Source organism: Haliotis rufescens, unplaced genomic scaffold, assembly GCF_023055435.1.
Source record: "Haliotis rufescens isolate VD_foot unplaced genomic scaffold, xgHalRufe1.0.p SCAF_8, whole genome shotgun sequence".
Taxonomy (NCBI): domain Eukaryota; kingdom Metazoa; phylum Mollusca; class Gastropoda; order Lepetellida; family Haliotidae; genus Haliotis; species Haliotis rufescens.
Genome location: NW_025964372.1, coordinates 39,160,149 through 39,176,139, shown reverse-complemented (window position 1 = coordinate 39,176,139; position 15,991 = coordinate 39,160,149). Strand labels below are relative to the sequence as shown.

At 40.1% G+C, this 15,991-nt stretch overlaps 1 protein-coding gene across 2 annotated transcripts in view; it reads right to left on the bottom strand.

Moving 5' to 3' along the window:
- The window catches only part of LOC124138398, a 30,842-nt gene extending 15,864 nt beyond the window's left edge, over window positions 1–14,978 (bottom strand). Inside the window, exon 1 of one of the 2 annotated variants that reach the window (XR_006861625.2) lies at window positions 14,731–14,978. Coding sequence is in view for 1 of the 2 variants with exons in the window: in XM_046505028.2 (XP_046360984.2) it covers window positions 2,330–2,480 (151 nt within the window). In the remaining variant the exon portion in view is untranslated. Of the gene's footprint in view, window positions 1–2,329; window positions 2,606–14,730 lie in introns of those variants that run through there. The other variant, XM_046505028.2, reaches the window with a different exon arrangement.
- Window positions 14,979–15,991: the final 1,013 nt, after the last annotated feature.

The following is a 15,991-nucleotide window of genomic DNA, read 5'->3' as shown; positions in this document are numbered from 1 at the left end:
CGTATTCATTGAAATAAGTTGTATATCTCCCTTGTTCTATTCATTGTTTTTAACAAGTCTTACTCTTGATATCTCGTTGATCATCGTCTGTAAGTGATACAGTTATACACCCATATTGAAACGTCGTTGACCATTAAAATTCAAGAATTTTACATGTAAATATGAATTGTCAAGCAAGAGAGTAAACCAGTCAAGAACAGATTCCACTCGGCGGGAAGGCAACTAGCTGTAGAAATTATATGAATGGACAGTGACATAAGGTAAGATAAACGTTATAGCAATCCAAACCTTACTTTCATCGTTGATTCTGTCCGTGAAGATTCAGGGGTAGAATAGGTCTTCAGCAACCCATGCTTACCGTAAAAGGTTACTATGCTTGTCGTAAAAGGCGACTAACGGGATCGGGTGGTCAGGCTCGCTGACGTGGTTGATGCATGTCATCGATCCCAATTGCGTGGATCGATGCTCATGATATCAATCACTGGATTGTCTAGTCCAGACTCTATTATCTACAGACCGCCGTCATATAGCTGGAATATTGCTGAGTGGGGCGTTAAACAACAAACCAAACCAAAATCTGTCCGCGAGTATGACGTACTTAGGGCTAGGAATCCCCTCAAGGGCGGAACGGTGATGAAAATAACAGCGGATTATTTCCTTAAAGCGTACGATAGTATGCCCAACGGTTGGCACTGATTCCGTAATCCTTTTGCAAAGTATAAACCAGCAGAAAATTAGATTTTCATGCAGGCGCGTGATTTGATAATATGCCATTATTGGTGGTCTGAATAATGGACGCAGTTCCAACAGACCTGGCGTCATAAGCTACAGAAAGAGTAAAGACAATTATATCTGTCACGCCAGGGCCCGGAAATGAAAGTATTAAATATTTATGACTTGGTTTTGAAGGGTGTTTTGTTTGCAACATTCAAACAACGTTATAGGTGTTACAGATAGTGTGTAAAATCTGACAATGTGTTAAATGACAGAAATGTTCACTGAAAAGTTATTTGACAGATCTACTGAACATTATTGAGAAGTTTAAATAGAGGATTCATCACGAGTGTTTTTTAATATGGGAAATATCAACCGAGTCTTAGTTAATCGGTATTTGCCGAGCCTTTGGCGAGGCAGATACCGATTAACGGGACGAGGTTGATATTTCCCATATTAAAAAACACGAGTGATGAATTCTATTTATCCTTTTCACATTTTTGCTTCCAAATTAAGGAATAATTGCATTAAACATTAACATCAGCAACTTGTCGAAATCTTACGTATAGATCGTGCGCAGTGTTCCATAGCCATTTAAACCAAAATAAACAATTCGCTGAGAAAAAAAGTTCCTCGGATTATTTTAAACAAAATACTTGAACAGACTTTTGCAGAATAATTGAAACTTTAATAACGGTAACAACAACGATTTGTGTAATCTGATTATATCTCTGGTGTAACTTCACTTATAATATATAGTTTCAAATCAAACCGCTCCCTCTTCCGGTTATCTAATTTGCATTTCTAATTTGCATACTTATGTCATTGGGGTATGACATACATGTTTTTATGTCATAAGCTTATGTCATGGATAAATGCTTAAGTTAAATGATAAAAGGGCTTAAAACACCACAATACACTTATAATGCAAGGATTATAAAATGTTCACTGAAAAGTTATTTGACAGATCTACTGAACATTATTGAGAAGTTTAAAAAAAGTCTTAAAACACCACAATACACTTATAATGCTAGGATTACAAGCCAAGAAATATACATTGACTTTCGTTTTTTAACCATATGAAACATCAAAATGTTGGGAATTCATTATCATAATATAATGATGGATCGATGTAAAATATCTGAAACATTTAGGCATTTTGTAAATTGCCTAAGCGAAAATTTCGGTCATGTTACACATTGACTGTAACAATTACACGTACACATACTCAATTAAACACGATTAATATTTTCTCTTCAATGTTATTAGGCTGTCCATGAAGTTTGGGTTCATTGTTGTTTCTCATTCTACTTACAAATTAACTATGGACCCGTGAAGATCCAAGATAGAATAGGTCTACCGGAACTCGAGTTTGCTGTAAAAAGCGATTATGTTTGCCGTAAGAGGCGACTTCCGGGATGATGTGTTCAGGCTAGTTGACTTGGTTGATGCATGTCATCGTATCCAAACATTGCGTAGATCGATGCTCATGATGTCAATCACTGGATTGTCTGGCCCAGACTCGATTATTTACAGACCGCCGTCATTTAGCTGGAATATTGCTGAATGTGGCGTTAAAGAACAAACAAAACAAAACATATTACCTATGACATACCTGTCTTGTGTAAGGCCTCAGCATCTGCGCCCCATACACACCTTGTACAGGTGCGCGTCCAATTCGCGTTCTTGTGTAATATATGGTTAATTGTCCGTCCACTATGTCCCTGCCTTACATCGAATAGTCTCCAATCAACGGACACGTACATCTGCACACTTCAACGAGTCTCTCTTAGTCAACATAGGGCACGAGATCTTCTGCTGATAATTAATTAACAGGTGGCCTCAGCTGTTTATCGCCATAGGTGCGCCAGATGTGTAGACCAAACCAGGTCTTTACCTTCAGTAGCTGATTACTTCCATTGTACTGTTTCCTGATAGACCGGTTGACTGTGATGCTATCGATCTGTATCCCATCACTGCAAGCAGGATGCTCTGCATCTAGCCCGGATTAGCCTACACCAGAGTTAGCTGCAGACAGCTATTGATCATTATGGTGATGGCCGTTAGTCGTACCTGTGACATTTGATTATCAGCTGTAGATGCGCAGTTGAGTATTGGTTTTCACGTTAGATATATGGTACGTTGGTGTTCTGTTCGCGTTTAGTTACCAAATCATTAGTCCCAAACATACTGTTGCCATAGATACAGAGAATATGAACAGAGAGGGAGTAGTACCTGTCGTTTGTTAATTAACGTATCACTTAATAGCTATACTCCAACTGTAAATAATAGCCTGTAAATTATCGGACACGATATTATGATAATAAAAGCGACATAACCCTTTCCATAATGATAATAAGACAAGCGACAAAAACATGATAATCATAATATAAAATGCTAACGCCAGAGAATAATCAGCCTCGATTATCTGCCGGCTACCATTTGGAGTAACAGGCAAAATAGTGGCGAAAATTTTATGAGAGAGAGAGAGAGAGAGAGAGAGAGAGAGAGAGAGAGAGAGAGAGAGAGAGAGAGAGAGAGAGAGAGAGAGTCTTTTTTTCCTCCAGAAGTTAATCCGAAGATTATACAATACAAGACAGTAGCACCAGTGTCATGTCATTCAAACAGTACAAAAGGTTAGATCAGATGACATAATCAAGGTAAGGCTTTAGTGTATGTACATACGCAGAAAATATCAGCATAACAGATTCCCATGTAACTATATCAATACATTGTGAGAAGTGAGTATCAGCACCAAAGAAAAATGACAACGTATCTTCTTCATCTTGTAATTCCAACTGGACATAGCTTTCAACATCAAGCAGATCAATAAAAGTTGAAAACAGTTCATTTCTTTCCTGCAGTAGAGCTTCACAATGTAATATGATGTGATTATCATAATCAAGGCATGCTTGTTACACGATAAACAGTCCCTGGAAGTTTTGTTACGTGATGAAACTCTAACATAAAATGTTAAACTTGACCTCTGTTCTGGGTACAGATATGCTAGTTGCCATAATATATGGTGAATTAACTTTGTGTGTATTAGCATGAAGCGTGAAAGACCTGTATTGACAGAAACTTTTCTGCGCCACATATTTTCGTCATATTCATGAATGGTTTTATTAACCAGTTGCTTCCAGTTTCTCTTTGTAGGAAATACACCACAGCTTATATATGTACAAAGGTTGTTTCGTAGGTTATACTTGTTAAGAACTGATAATAAATCTCCACAAACAGATTTAGGAGTAGTTGGATTTGCAATGTATGCACAAAAAAGATGTTTAACAAAACTGTTACAGGTTAAGTTACATAAGCGGCTAAGCAGCTGAAGTTTACAGTTATCGATATAGCCGATCATTGTCCAAAGCCCAACATTAGCAATAGTGGATTCTGATGGAGATCTTTTATCAAGTCCTTGTACAGTTCGCGCGAAATAGCGTTGAGTATTTTCAATTACATTAATGTTTTGACCCTTAATATCAAAGAGCAGTTCGCAGCCATAAAAACTTGTTGTTAATATCATTCTTAACCAGATTGTTGTTATACTTATATCACCAAGTTTGCAGTTAATATCTAACCCCTTTTGTTTTGTCTTAGAGAAGACAACAACATTACTTTTTGAAGGGTTATACGTTAGTCGCCACTTTGAGGCATATGAATGTACTGTATCAAGTGCTTTTTGAAGCCCTCGTGGCGAGGTGCTCACAAGAGTTGTGTCGTCTGCAAGCAAAACAGTTGGAATATCTAGACCAAATACACAAATACCACTATTTGCTTGTCTAAGGGATGTTATAAGGTCATTAATAAAGACTAAGAAGAACCAAGCAAAGAGAACTATTCCTTGTCCGACACCTTGCCTTACATGGTATATATCTGACTGTTCACCCTGATAAGTAACCAAAGCCTGGCTATTTGTATAGCTATGGTGTAATAACTAATGCATTTCCTCTGATACCCATTTGGTGTAATTTATAAAAAAAGGCCGTTCTGCCATATTCTGTCGAAAGCCTTTTCATTGTCTAAGAAAGCAGCATATACTGTAGAATCTCGCTGTATGTAAAATTGAATACTTTCAATAAGGGTAAAAACGGACATTATTGCCCGATGTTCTTTCCTAAAGCCGAACTGGAGCGTGTCAGGGAACTCAGGATTTGACTTTATCATTTTTAGTTCACTGCACTTAACAATAGGTTTTTCAAACAGCTTTCCAATGCATGAAGTTAAGGTTATACCTCTATAGTTTCGGGGATCCGATTTGTCATTCTTACCCTTGATTATAGGAATGGCCATTCCTAGTCTATAATTAAAAGGAATGTGTTGTAGTCTTAACATAGCATTAAACAGGGCACACAGATATCTTATCAAGGATTCACCCCCGTGAATGATATGCTCGTTTGTAACTTTATCAGGACCAGGGGACTTGTTTCTACTCAGTGTTTTACAGTTTCATTTACTTCTACAGTGGAAAGTTGTCTTTCTAGTTCCTCATCATGTGCCCCTATCTCTTCGTGAATACGTTCTAGGGAAGAAGATATTTCTTTTCGAAAATTTTCATCAAAAGTGTCTGAGCAATATGGCTTAGCTAGATCAGAGTAATATTTTCCCCACAATCTACAAATGTCCGAGGGTGTTGTGACACTCTCCCCCTCAAGTTGAGTTTTGTTATATCTGTAGTATGTGACCTTTGCTTTCTTACAGTTTTGTAAAAGGAATGTATATCAAGTTCAGATGATTTTTCTATTTCTGTAAGGACTTCCTTCCTTTTACCTTTTTTGGATTTGCGATAAAGGCGTCTAAATCACCTTTTTTTCATTTTTGTAAGATATACGTTCGTTTGAATCTTTATCTCTCGATCTACCATTTTGGATCCAAGCTCTTCGAGCCACCCTCATACGATAGTGTGCGTTATCAAGACCATCTTGTCTCCAAAATGGTTTAAGAAAGGGCTTAAACACACTTTGTGGGATACATTTGTTACCTGCATGTATAAGAATTTCATTTATGATGTCACATTGGTTTTCTAAATTTAGTGGATCTAAGGAGTGGGGATCTGGATTGCCATCATATGCACATTTAATATATCTATCAACTTCTGCTTGAAACATAGAAATATTAGTCTTATTTGCTTTTTCCCACTTAGGGATAACTCGCTTTATATTTTGATCGTGGCTAGTTAGCCCTTCTTGTGATATAGAAATATGACAAGGAAAGTTATCAGATATTACATAAGGACAGCTTGCTTTAATGTAACAGTCTGTAATGAAGTTCCGTAGCCATGACGGTAAAAGAATATAGTCTATAAGGCTTCGTGACGTGTTGACGCGAAATGTTGACACCAGTAATGACATCAGGTGTTCGCGAACAAACAAACGCAAACGTTTGTTTGTTTGCTTGTTTGTTTTTTAACGCCGCACTCAGCAATATTCCAGCTATATGACAGCGGTCTGAACCAGACAATGCAGTGATTGGCATCATGAGCATTGATCTTCGCTATTAGGATTCGATAACATGCAACAACAAATCAGCGAGCCTGACCACCCAATCCCTTTAGTCGCCTCTTACGACAACCATAGTCGCCTTTTACGGCAAGTACTGCTTGTGGAAACCTAATCTCACCCGGATCTTGACGGGTCGGAAAAGGTAGGTATGTCCTGTCCGAACGATAGCAACCGTCACTCACATACCTTGCATAACACGTAAGTGTTGATTGCCTAACTCCTCACAGATTCAACTATAGGTTGGACCCCGTCTGACAGACATTCGCTCAAATGAAACTATTAGCGAACCATGTTCATAGCCACAAGAAATTTGTGCTAAAAAGAGTCTATTGTACGACTGAGCATGTGCATATGAACAACTATCAAATAGTGATGATACCAGGTGTTCGCGAAAAGGACAGCGTTTCCTGTCCCAACGTTGGCACCCGTCACAAACACTTGCAAAGGCAAGTAAAATTGAAAACAACACGGGAACATATGCTACAAGTCAAAATAGGGAATAGCATCGGACAACATGTTTGTCACTGATGCGTCAAATTTGAAAATGTCGTCCACACACATCCACAAACCACTTATTGAAAGTTTTACTGAGACTTTGAATGTTGTAGCCTTGAGTTGTATGGCTCTCTTTAAAATCTTCGTTAAAAGAGCAAGCTCGACACCAAAGGCTGGACCTGCTGAGATATTGCTTGGCACACAAGGAAAACTGACGATTGGAAAGTTGAAGGCATCCCTCTTGTGATACAGTTTTGTGGAGAGTGTTTTGTCACCCTGACTCTTTATGCACAGATCTCAACATGTCACAGACGAGGCGGTTTCACTGGTCTCCTTTATTTCTAGGTAAATCAGTGGAAGGGAATTGACATTTTGATGGTTATTTCATCATATCAGATCATCGATATACCTGAAGCTTAACTTAAACTTCTTGGCAAAATTAACTTGTTTTTCACTTTGCCAATTCGTCAGAAAGTTCGATTCATATGCGTAAAGAAACAGATCAGCAAAAGGGATGTCTGATTGGTTCCCGTTGAGCTTCTTGCCTACATGTCTTACCCCTAAATTTTACATAGATGTTATCAATGATAAAAACGAACATTTCACACAATATTTTCTCAGTAAACTTCAGATGACATTTGCTTTCATATTTGACAACCCTTAATGAAAGAGATATACCTATCTATGGTCCCGGAGATTTGTGTCAAATGAACCATGGGTCAATGTCTGAGATTAATCCTTAAGTATTCTTTTGGCATTGTGGTGTCCAAAGTTGACAAATCAATATATATATATGCTTAATGCGGTAGTAAATGGTTGCAGTTCGTAGACTTTACTGCTGACTAACCAAGGATGATAATCATGGCGAAATGGGTATTCGAATTCAAAATCATCAGATCCTGGAAGGACTAAGGGATGCAACTCTGCACTGAGTACTGCGGCGTGTTAGACATATAACCACAACGTTATCAACGTACAGAGCAGATCCCAATCACACGTCTGCCTTTCAGATTGTTTTATAAGCCCCATTTTAGATCTGACCTCTTTGCTTAACACTGTTCAGCACTGACCTCGTTGTGCAACACGTCGAGGAAACCTTTGATCTTGTACATGAAAATCTAACTTCAAAGAACAATGGCTTATAGAACCACGCAGTCCCACCAAATTGTATGTACGAAGCATTGCGGATATGAATTCCATCTTGCGCTCCGGCCGATTAAGCATCACTTCACAAACAGTGGAGATGTAAGTCAGAATATGCCTCTTCACTCCCTGGGCTGAAAGCCTGCCAATGCTAGGTCTCCAGCTGAGAATTGAGTAGACATCTGAAACCATGCTAGTGATTATTGGGGAAAAACAATAATCGAATATAACCATTATTTTTCTTCGCTCAGACTAATGAGCCTTTGTGAACATGAGAGCTGCTGTATAATTTGTATGCGACTGGCATTTGAATTATATTTTCTCAGACTGTGGCAAAAAGGCTAATGCCTGCAATTTGTAGTCAAACCAGCGATATGGATTTCCTAAGTAGGTCGTGATCAGCATGAATAAACGTCCCAACCAACGCTTCCGTTCTTAGGCTGGCTTTACCACATCGAACATATTAGAATTACATATTCTACCCGGAAGTGTCAGTGCTGCACGTAGGTAGAGATATACATTGACTGGCGCTACATTTATAACGGGAAGATAAACCATAGCTTCTGGCAAAATATGTTCTAGTGAGCCCCTTTGAACAGATTTTCAGGAATGGATTCCAACCCTCGATCACCGATGTGTGACACCTTTTGGCATAAAAAGTTCCCTATGCGGCCCTAGCCCCGCCTTCAATCCATAGTCCTACTACTACTACTACTACTACTGCTGCTGCTGCTGCTGCTACTTCTACTACTACTACTACTATTACTACTACTACTGCTACTACTACTACTTCTTCTACTGCTACTACTACTGCTACTACTACTACTGCAACTACTACTGCTACTAGTACTACTGCTGCTGCTACTACTACTGCTACTACTACTACTACTGCTACTACTACTACTACTGCTGCTACTACTGCTACTAGTACTACTGCTGCTGCTACTAGCACTACTACTACTGCTGCTACAAACTACTACTACTGCTACTACTAACACTGCTACTACTACTGCTGCTACCGCTTATGTGACTGCTACTGCTGCTACTACTACTACTACCACTGCTACTACTACTGCTGCTACTGCTTATGCGACTGCTACTAACACTGCTACTACTACTGCTACTGCTAATACTACTGCTACTGCTTATGCGACTGCTACCGCTGCTACTACTACTACTACTACCATTACTACTACTACTACTACTACTGTGGCACCTTAAGATATGGTATTAATTATTGCATATTGCGACATTTCGATGTAGATTCTCACAACTTCTAGAATGCCAATCAAACAGTTAAAACTCTGAAAAACATGAAAAGATTCAACTCTTCCTTTCTTTAGTATTTACAGTATCTTCTGTTATGTTTATAGAAGGAACATCGCAAACAGTACAACTTTTTGACCGTCCCGTTTGGCCTTTTCCTGCAAAACATTATGTTTTAAACAAGGAAATACACTTCGAATATACAGTCTTACTTTCCGCCTAATTACCCAAGGGTGGGACGTTTGCCTTCACACTTCACAGCTTAGGGGGCGGTGGGGTAGCCTTGTGGTTAAAGCGTTGGTCGTTACGTCAAGACCCCAGGTTCGATTCCCCACATGGGTACAATGTGTGAAGCCCATTTCCTGGGATCCCCGTCGTGATATTGCTGGAATATTGTTAAAAGCGGCGTAAAACCATACCCACTGACAGCTTCAAAATACTGAAAATCGTAAACGTAATATTGATCAGGAATCAAAGTTTGCGATCACCAAGGAACGGAGTTTCAGAAGATAAGAATCAAACACGGAAACAGCACACTCAATTTAACCACAGGTGATCGCACTGGTATATTTGTTTGAGACAGTGTATTTTGTGGTGACAAACACCTGTTTCTTTTAGAGGATTAGCCAAACAGTCCTTTGGAACTACATCAAAGCACTTGAAAGTCTGGACATCCGGGGAACATATTCTTTCCTATGAATATTCGATAAAAGCTGATAAAATTGAAATGCATTTATTTCACTAACCGAGGAAAACTGTTCTGTTTTGTTTCATCATAACCTTCAACAATGAGGGAATTCATTTTCGTACCGTAATTCTGAGTAAGTTTTTGTGTTGAACTCAATCGTACGTATTATGAGTCATAATCAGGGAGGCTCAAAACCTATGATCGTGGGTTCTAATCAACTAATTGAACGCCCCCCGTACATAGAACTCCGGAGCTTACAGGGTTCAACCATAGGTTTACCTGCCCACGAGTAGAATATTAACAGGACGCTGTGATATGGCTGCAATTTTGCTGACTGCGATGTTAATCAACATTCACTCACTCATCATGAAATAAATAACCCGAAGACCTGAGCACTAGGTGGTCCGGTTAGATCTCGGAGACCCTCGGGTTCAAGGGTCATTTGCATAATACTACTTTACCAACACCATGAGGACCCGAGAACAAACCTGTGACGATCCTGAAAAAATGTTTACGCTACAAACACACTTAACGTCCATGACGAGACAAGGGAAGAGGATGTCTGACAAGTAACGTTAGCATTGGCGAAGAATTCCAACCAACATCCTATGTACCAAGTTAATTGATATTATTGACCCGGTGGTACTGTTAATGTGTAAACAGGTTTCGTTTCACAGACACTGGAGTGGTCTAGATTGCTTCAATTCGCTGTGAAGGGTTGTGTCCCTTGGCCGTGCAAGAATCCAATGGTTCGAATACCAAAGCGTCCTTAAACCCAATTTTCTCACATATGATGAACGCTATGGTATCATCGTCATGCTCGATATTTGTCAAGGAATCATTCATCATGTATCACTACCCTTGAAAGAGACATCATTTTGATACCAATTATGGCTTCTTAAATTGAGATATATTTTTTATCGTAATCCTTAATGTGTTCATTTCATATACCATTGAAGGCATTCTTTAAAGCTTGTGGGTTTTTACAGACAATACTGACAATAACGAGTAAGTTTTTTTTCAGTGCATCTGTATGTGAGGTAAGATGAGGTTTAACGTCGCGTCCAAGATTCTTGCACGTGCGACGTACATGCACGTGTATGTGTGAGTGTGGCTGCTTGTACTTGTCCGGACTGATGCCGATTTATAGTGCTAGCGCACTGAGATACCATGCCGCAGTTTAACATGAATACCCCACTCAGACACAGTATACTGACTCCGAGCCGACCAGTCCTTGTTTTAGCCCCTTAATGCCGAGCGGCAGACAGGGTAACAACAAGTACCATCTTTTAACGTCTTTTGGTATGACGCGGCTGGGGATCGAACCCCGGACCTTCCGCTCTCCGGCGGACGCTCTACCATTAGACCACGGAAGCGGTCGCATCTGTATGTATTTATGGCAGGGTAACATAATCTTTTCGCGAACACCCGGTGTCGTCACTATTTCATAATCATACAAAAACACATCTTAATGATGAAGTCGAAATCGTAAATTGACTCAGCTTTAAAGAAAAACACTTGTGGTGGCAGCTACCGACAGGGCGGTATGTGCTTTCCCTTTACGAGAACACCTGGTGTCATCACTGATTTGCAGTGATCCGTCCATATAGCTATGTTATCTTTTACGCTCAACGGAATCTGTTTCAGCAGATAATGGAGAGGTGTTATCGTCACGTATGTTTATGTACCTTCAGGAGTAAATACAGTAAACTACGTTTGTAACGAACACGCCTATAACGCACTGACCGATATAACGAACTTATCTTTAAGTCCCGGCCATTTGTTGTCTAAATGCTGTTAACATGCTTATAGCGAATTACCCGTGAGGATAGAATAGAATAGGTCTTCAGCAACCCATGCTTGCCGTAAAAGGCAACTATGCTTGTCGTAAGAGCGACTAACGGGATCGCGTGGTCAGGCTCGCTGACTTGGTGGATTGATGTCCAATTGCAATGGATCCCAATTGCATGGATCGATAATCATGTTGTCAATCACTGTATTGTCTGGTCCAGACTCGATTATATACAGACCGCCGTCATATATAGCTGGAATATTGCGGAGTGCGGCGTTAAACAACATACAAACTATAACGAATTACGATTATTAGGAACTATAACCGTAGTTTACTGTATAGCCCATACGGTAGGAGCGGTTGAGCATAAATGTGGATGACCATTGCTGCTAATGTCACAGCAGAACCTTTACGAGAGGTTATGTTTTACAGAGACTAGCAATGTTGAAAAAGTGAACAGGATGTCATTGTTCGTTCGAAAACCATCAGTATATTTTTTAATTTAATGAATCCTAAATGACATTCAATTGTCGTTACGTTTCTAGGTTTATCAGCACCCAACCCATGCTCGTGGGTTTCACCGTAGTGGTAAACGTCGAAGACCTGCATGACTTCGGGCTTTCCTCCTACATTAAGCTGACACGCTGTGATCGATAATACTGAAATACTGTTCAAAGTGGCGTTAAACCCAACTCTATCACTCAGTTGTCGTGAAATATGACATATAGCTTGAGAAATGTTGACTTTCTAAGGAACTAAAAAGGGTTACAGCGGTGTAGAACGTCACTCTCTCACTTCCGGATCGATAAGTTGATAGTCCTCCAATAACCTAGACTTATCCTGAAAAGCGATGCAGCGGTAAACACCCATCACTTATGTAAAGATGATAACGTACTTAACGTACTCATCTTGATAGCTGAAATTTTACGTACTATCATAAACAAAAGAAGCCACACGATTCATTTAAAGTAACAGCGTGAAGCAACTGGCGACCTATCGTATTCCGGCTTGAGTGTTACTTCAGTGGAGTAGATCTGGCTTTCCCAAGAGAACAGGTCGCACATGGCAGGTGCAAGACAAAGCTGCTACGGTTGGCTTCAAGTGATGCTTTGTTAATACAAACTCGAAAAGTTCACTGATGTTAGTTCTAACTCTGCTGTACTGCAAAAATCAATAATGTCGACTTGATATATGTACTTAGAAAATTACAATATTCAAATTGAAGGATGTTCGATTATTCTGGAATCATCACATCCTCGATGACACAATGTTGGAATAGCAACTTCATCGAGGAAGTACAAAAAAAGCCAATTGCAAAGGCAAACCAAACCAAGCCGTCTCTGAGACCCCCACATAGACCTACCGAGATATGGCACACACACACACACACACACACACACACACACACACACACACACACACACACACACACACACACACACACACACACACACACACACACACACGTACCAGTATCAAAGAGGCGTTAAGTGAACTCACTCACTTACTGTGTACATCTGGGGGCACGGGGGGCCCAGTCGACTAAGGCGCCGCGATTCGCCGGGCAGCTTCGTCCATTGAGCACGCCAGAAACTTATGATTGTGGGTTCGAATCCCGGTTCGCCTGAATTATGTTTCTAGGTTTGTCAGCACCATACCCGTGCTCGTTGGTTTCACCGAAGTGGTAAACGTCTGAGACCTGCATCACTTGGGGCTTTCCTCCCACATTAAGCTGACACGCCGTTATATAACTGGAATACTGTTAAAAGCGGCGTTAAACACAACTCACTCACTTACTGTGTACATTTGGCATACAATGCTCTGGATTCCTCCAATGTTAAATGCAGAAAGAATATCCTACTTCATAAACAGGGTTAATTAGACTGGGCACATGCTTGTGAAATGGAGGTTTGTGAAGAGTAATTAACTTTTTTCAACGCCTACTCACGTTACTTCAGCTATATAACAGAGGCCTGTAATAAATCGAACCTGGACCAGACAAACCAGTGATTGATATTATGAGCAACGACCCACGCTGTCATCGAGTCTTACCAGCCGACTCCTCTACTCGTCTCTTGAGACAAGGCAAACTACCCCGTCTCTAACCCGGAATCCGCAAGTTGTCTTTTTACAAGTATTCTACCCTAAGCGTATCAAAGCAATAAACTATCACATCACACCAATTACACACAATAATAAAATAATAAGATAGTGTTATAATTCATACTTTAATGTTGATGGTGGTATTGACAACTGACTTGTAATGTTTAAGTATTTTCCAGGCGTATATGTTTCTTGTCTTTGAAAGGCATTTAGAGTGAGTGAGTATGGTTTTACGCCGCTTTTAGCAATATTGCAGCAATATCACGGCGGGGGACTCCAGAAATGGGCTTCACACATTGTACCCATGTCGGGAATCGAACCCGGGTTTTCGCCATGACGAGCGAACGCTTTAACCACTAGGCAACCCGACCGCCCCAAAGGCATTTAGAACTGATACACATAAGGAAGAGAATTTATGGATGTCAACTTCTTTGTTATGACGAACACAACGTTGTTAAGTTTCCACCCTTCCTATCCTATTACTTTTGTTGTTGTTACGTGTACATATATATATATATATATCCTCTCTGGCTCATAGCTTTCATTCACCTGATGAAGGGGTAAGCATATACTCCGAAACGTTGTGTTCCTCTTAATAAAGAAGTTGACATCCATAAATTCTCTTCCTTATGTATACGGTTCTGCCTGTGTCTAAGTATACATCAATACATCACCATACATGTATATATTTTATATTGTATTGACAAGTAGTGAACAATCCATACTCAGACTCACACAACGACCTACAAGATATAGCACAGTGAGGTATAATTTGAATGTTGTTGAGATAGGTTGTTCTGTTTTAGTTAGCTGTTTTAGTCTCCATCGTCGACGGTTTATATATTTTATGGTAACCTTCTGCCAGTCACGATATGGTTGAAATATTGCCGCTGAGACTTAATTTTTCACTCACTCACTCACTCACTCACTCACTCACTCAGATATAAACACTCTTTTATCTTTCTGTGGAAAAAAACCACATCCTACATAAGCTATTGTTTGCGGGAAATAAGCCAACATGTACCTACCTTCAATTTGTGTTAACTCTGTTAAGTCTGTGGAAGTCCAATGTCCGATGTCCAGCTGACGTCCAGTGAGTTACCTCGACAGTCAGGCAGACGGAGTCAGTGTGGTAGTCAGTTCCAACACAAACATCAGGCACCGTTCTGACGACTGCCACCAGAGTGTGGAGCTGGTCTCACCTGAGCGTCTGCTATGACAGGTGAAGCTGATCACCTAATTAGCTGAGTGGAGAAGATCGATACGGCTTCTCTATCTTGTGCACCTACCACCACGCTCTGGGGGTAATGTCGGGAGGGATTCGGCGATAGGTTTTATAGGCATTATCAGGTTAAAGGCGGACTAGGTTGCGAACATTGGACAAAGCAATTGACTCTTGTGATTAATATCGTTCAAAATCCAATTTAGTTGACTGCAAACTAATACTGTGTTATGTGTATCTTTATTATTTCTTTTTCCTTCTTGCCTTTTTTTGCGGATCGGAGCGGGGTAGAGGGGATGTTATTTCCACACCGTATTCAGTAATATTTCAGCTTCCAAATTCAATTTTCGGGCCAGACAATCCTGTGATCGACATTTGGATCAGCGATGGGAATAAGCAATCAACGAAATTGTCTCTTAAGTCAATCAACTGTTGCTGAGGAAGGAAAGAAATCCTATTCCAGGATCCCCATGTGTCCAATTGGAGATTGTTGCGTTTCCGTCGATCATAGCCCATCTATAATGCAAGATGCTGATGTTCGAATCTACTCACACATGGTTCATATCCGAAAACTAGTTCAACATTTTTAAAGTTGTTAACCATTGAACTAGAAAGTATTATATCGTATTGAACCTTCTTTAGATGACTGCCTCCTGGGAGAAAGGTTTCCTTTTATTGCCATAATTAAATAAATTATACGAACAGCCTCATTATCCCGAAGGAAAAGCAACAGCAACATCAAGACAATAGCTTGACAAAAAGTGAAACATGAAGCGTTCCGGAGTTGGTTCTTCCCAGAGAGCTAATCAGTCCACATGTGTTAACAGCGAGTGAGTGAGCAAGTTTGTTTTAGCGTCGCTTTGAGCATAATGCTTGTTATATAATGCTTGTTTTTTGTTTAACACCGCACACAGCAATCTTCCAGCTAAATGACGACTGCAAGTAAATAATCAAATCTGGAACTGACAATCCAGTGATTGATAGTGTGAGCAATAATCCACGCCGTTGGGAAACGAAGACACGTTATCAACCAAGTCGGGGTGGTCGGGTAGCCTAGTGGTTAAAGC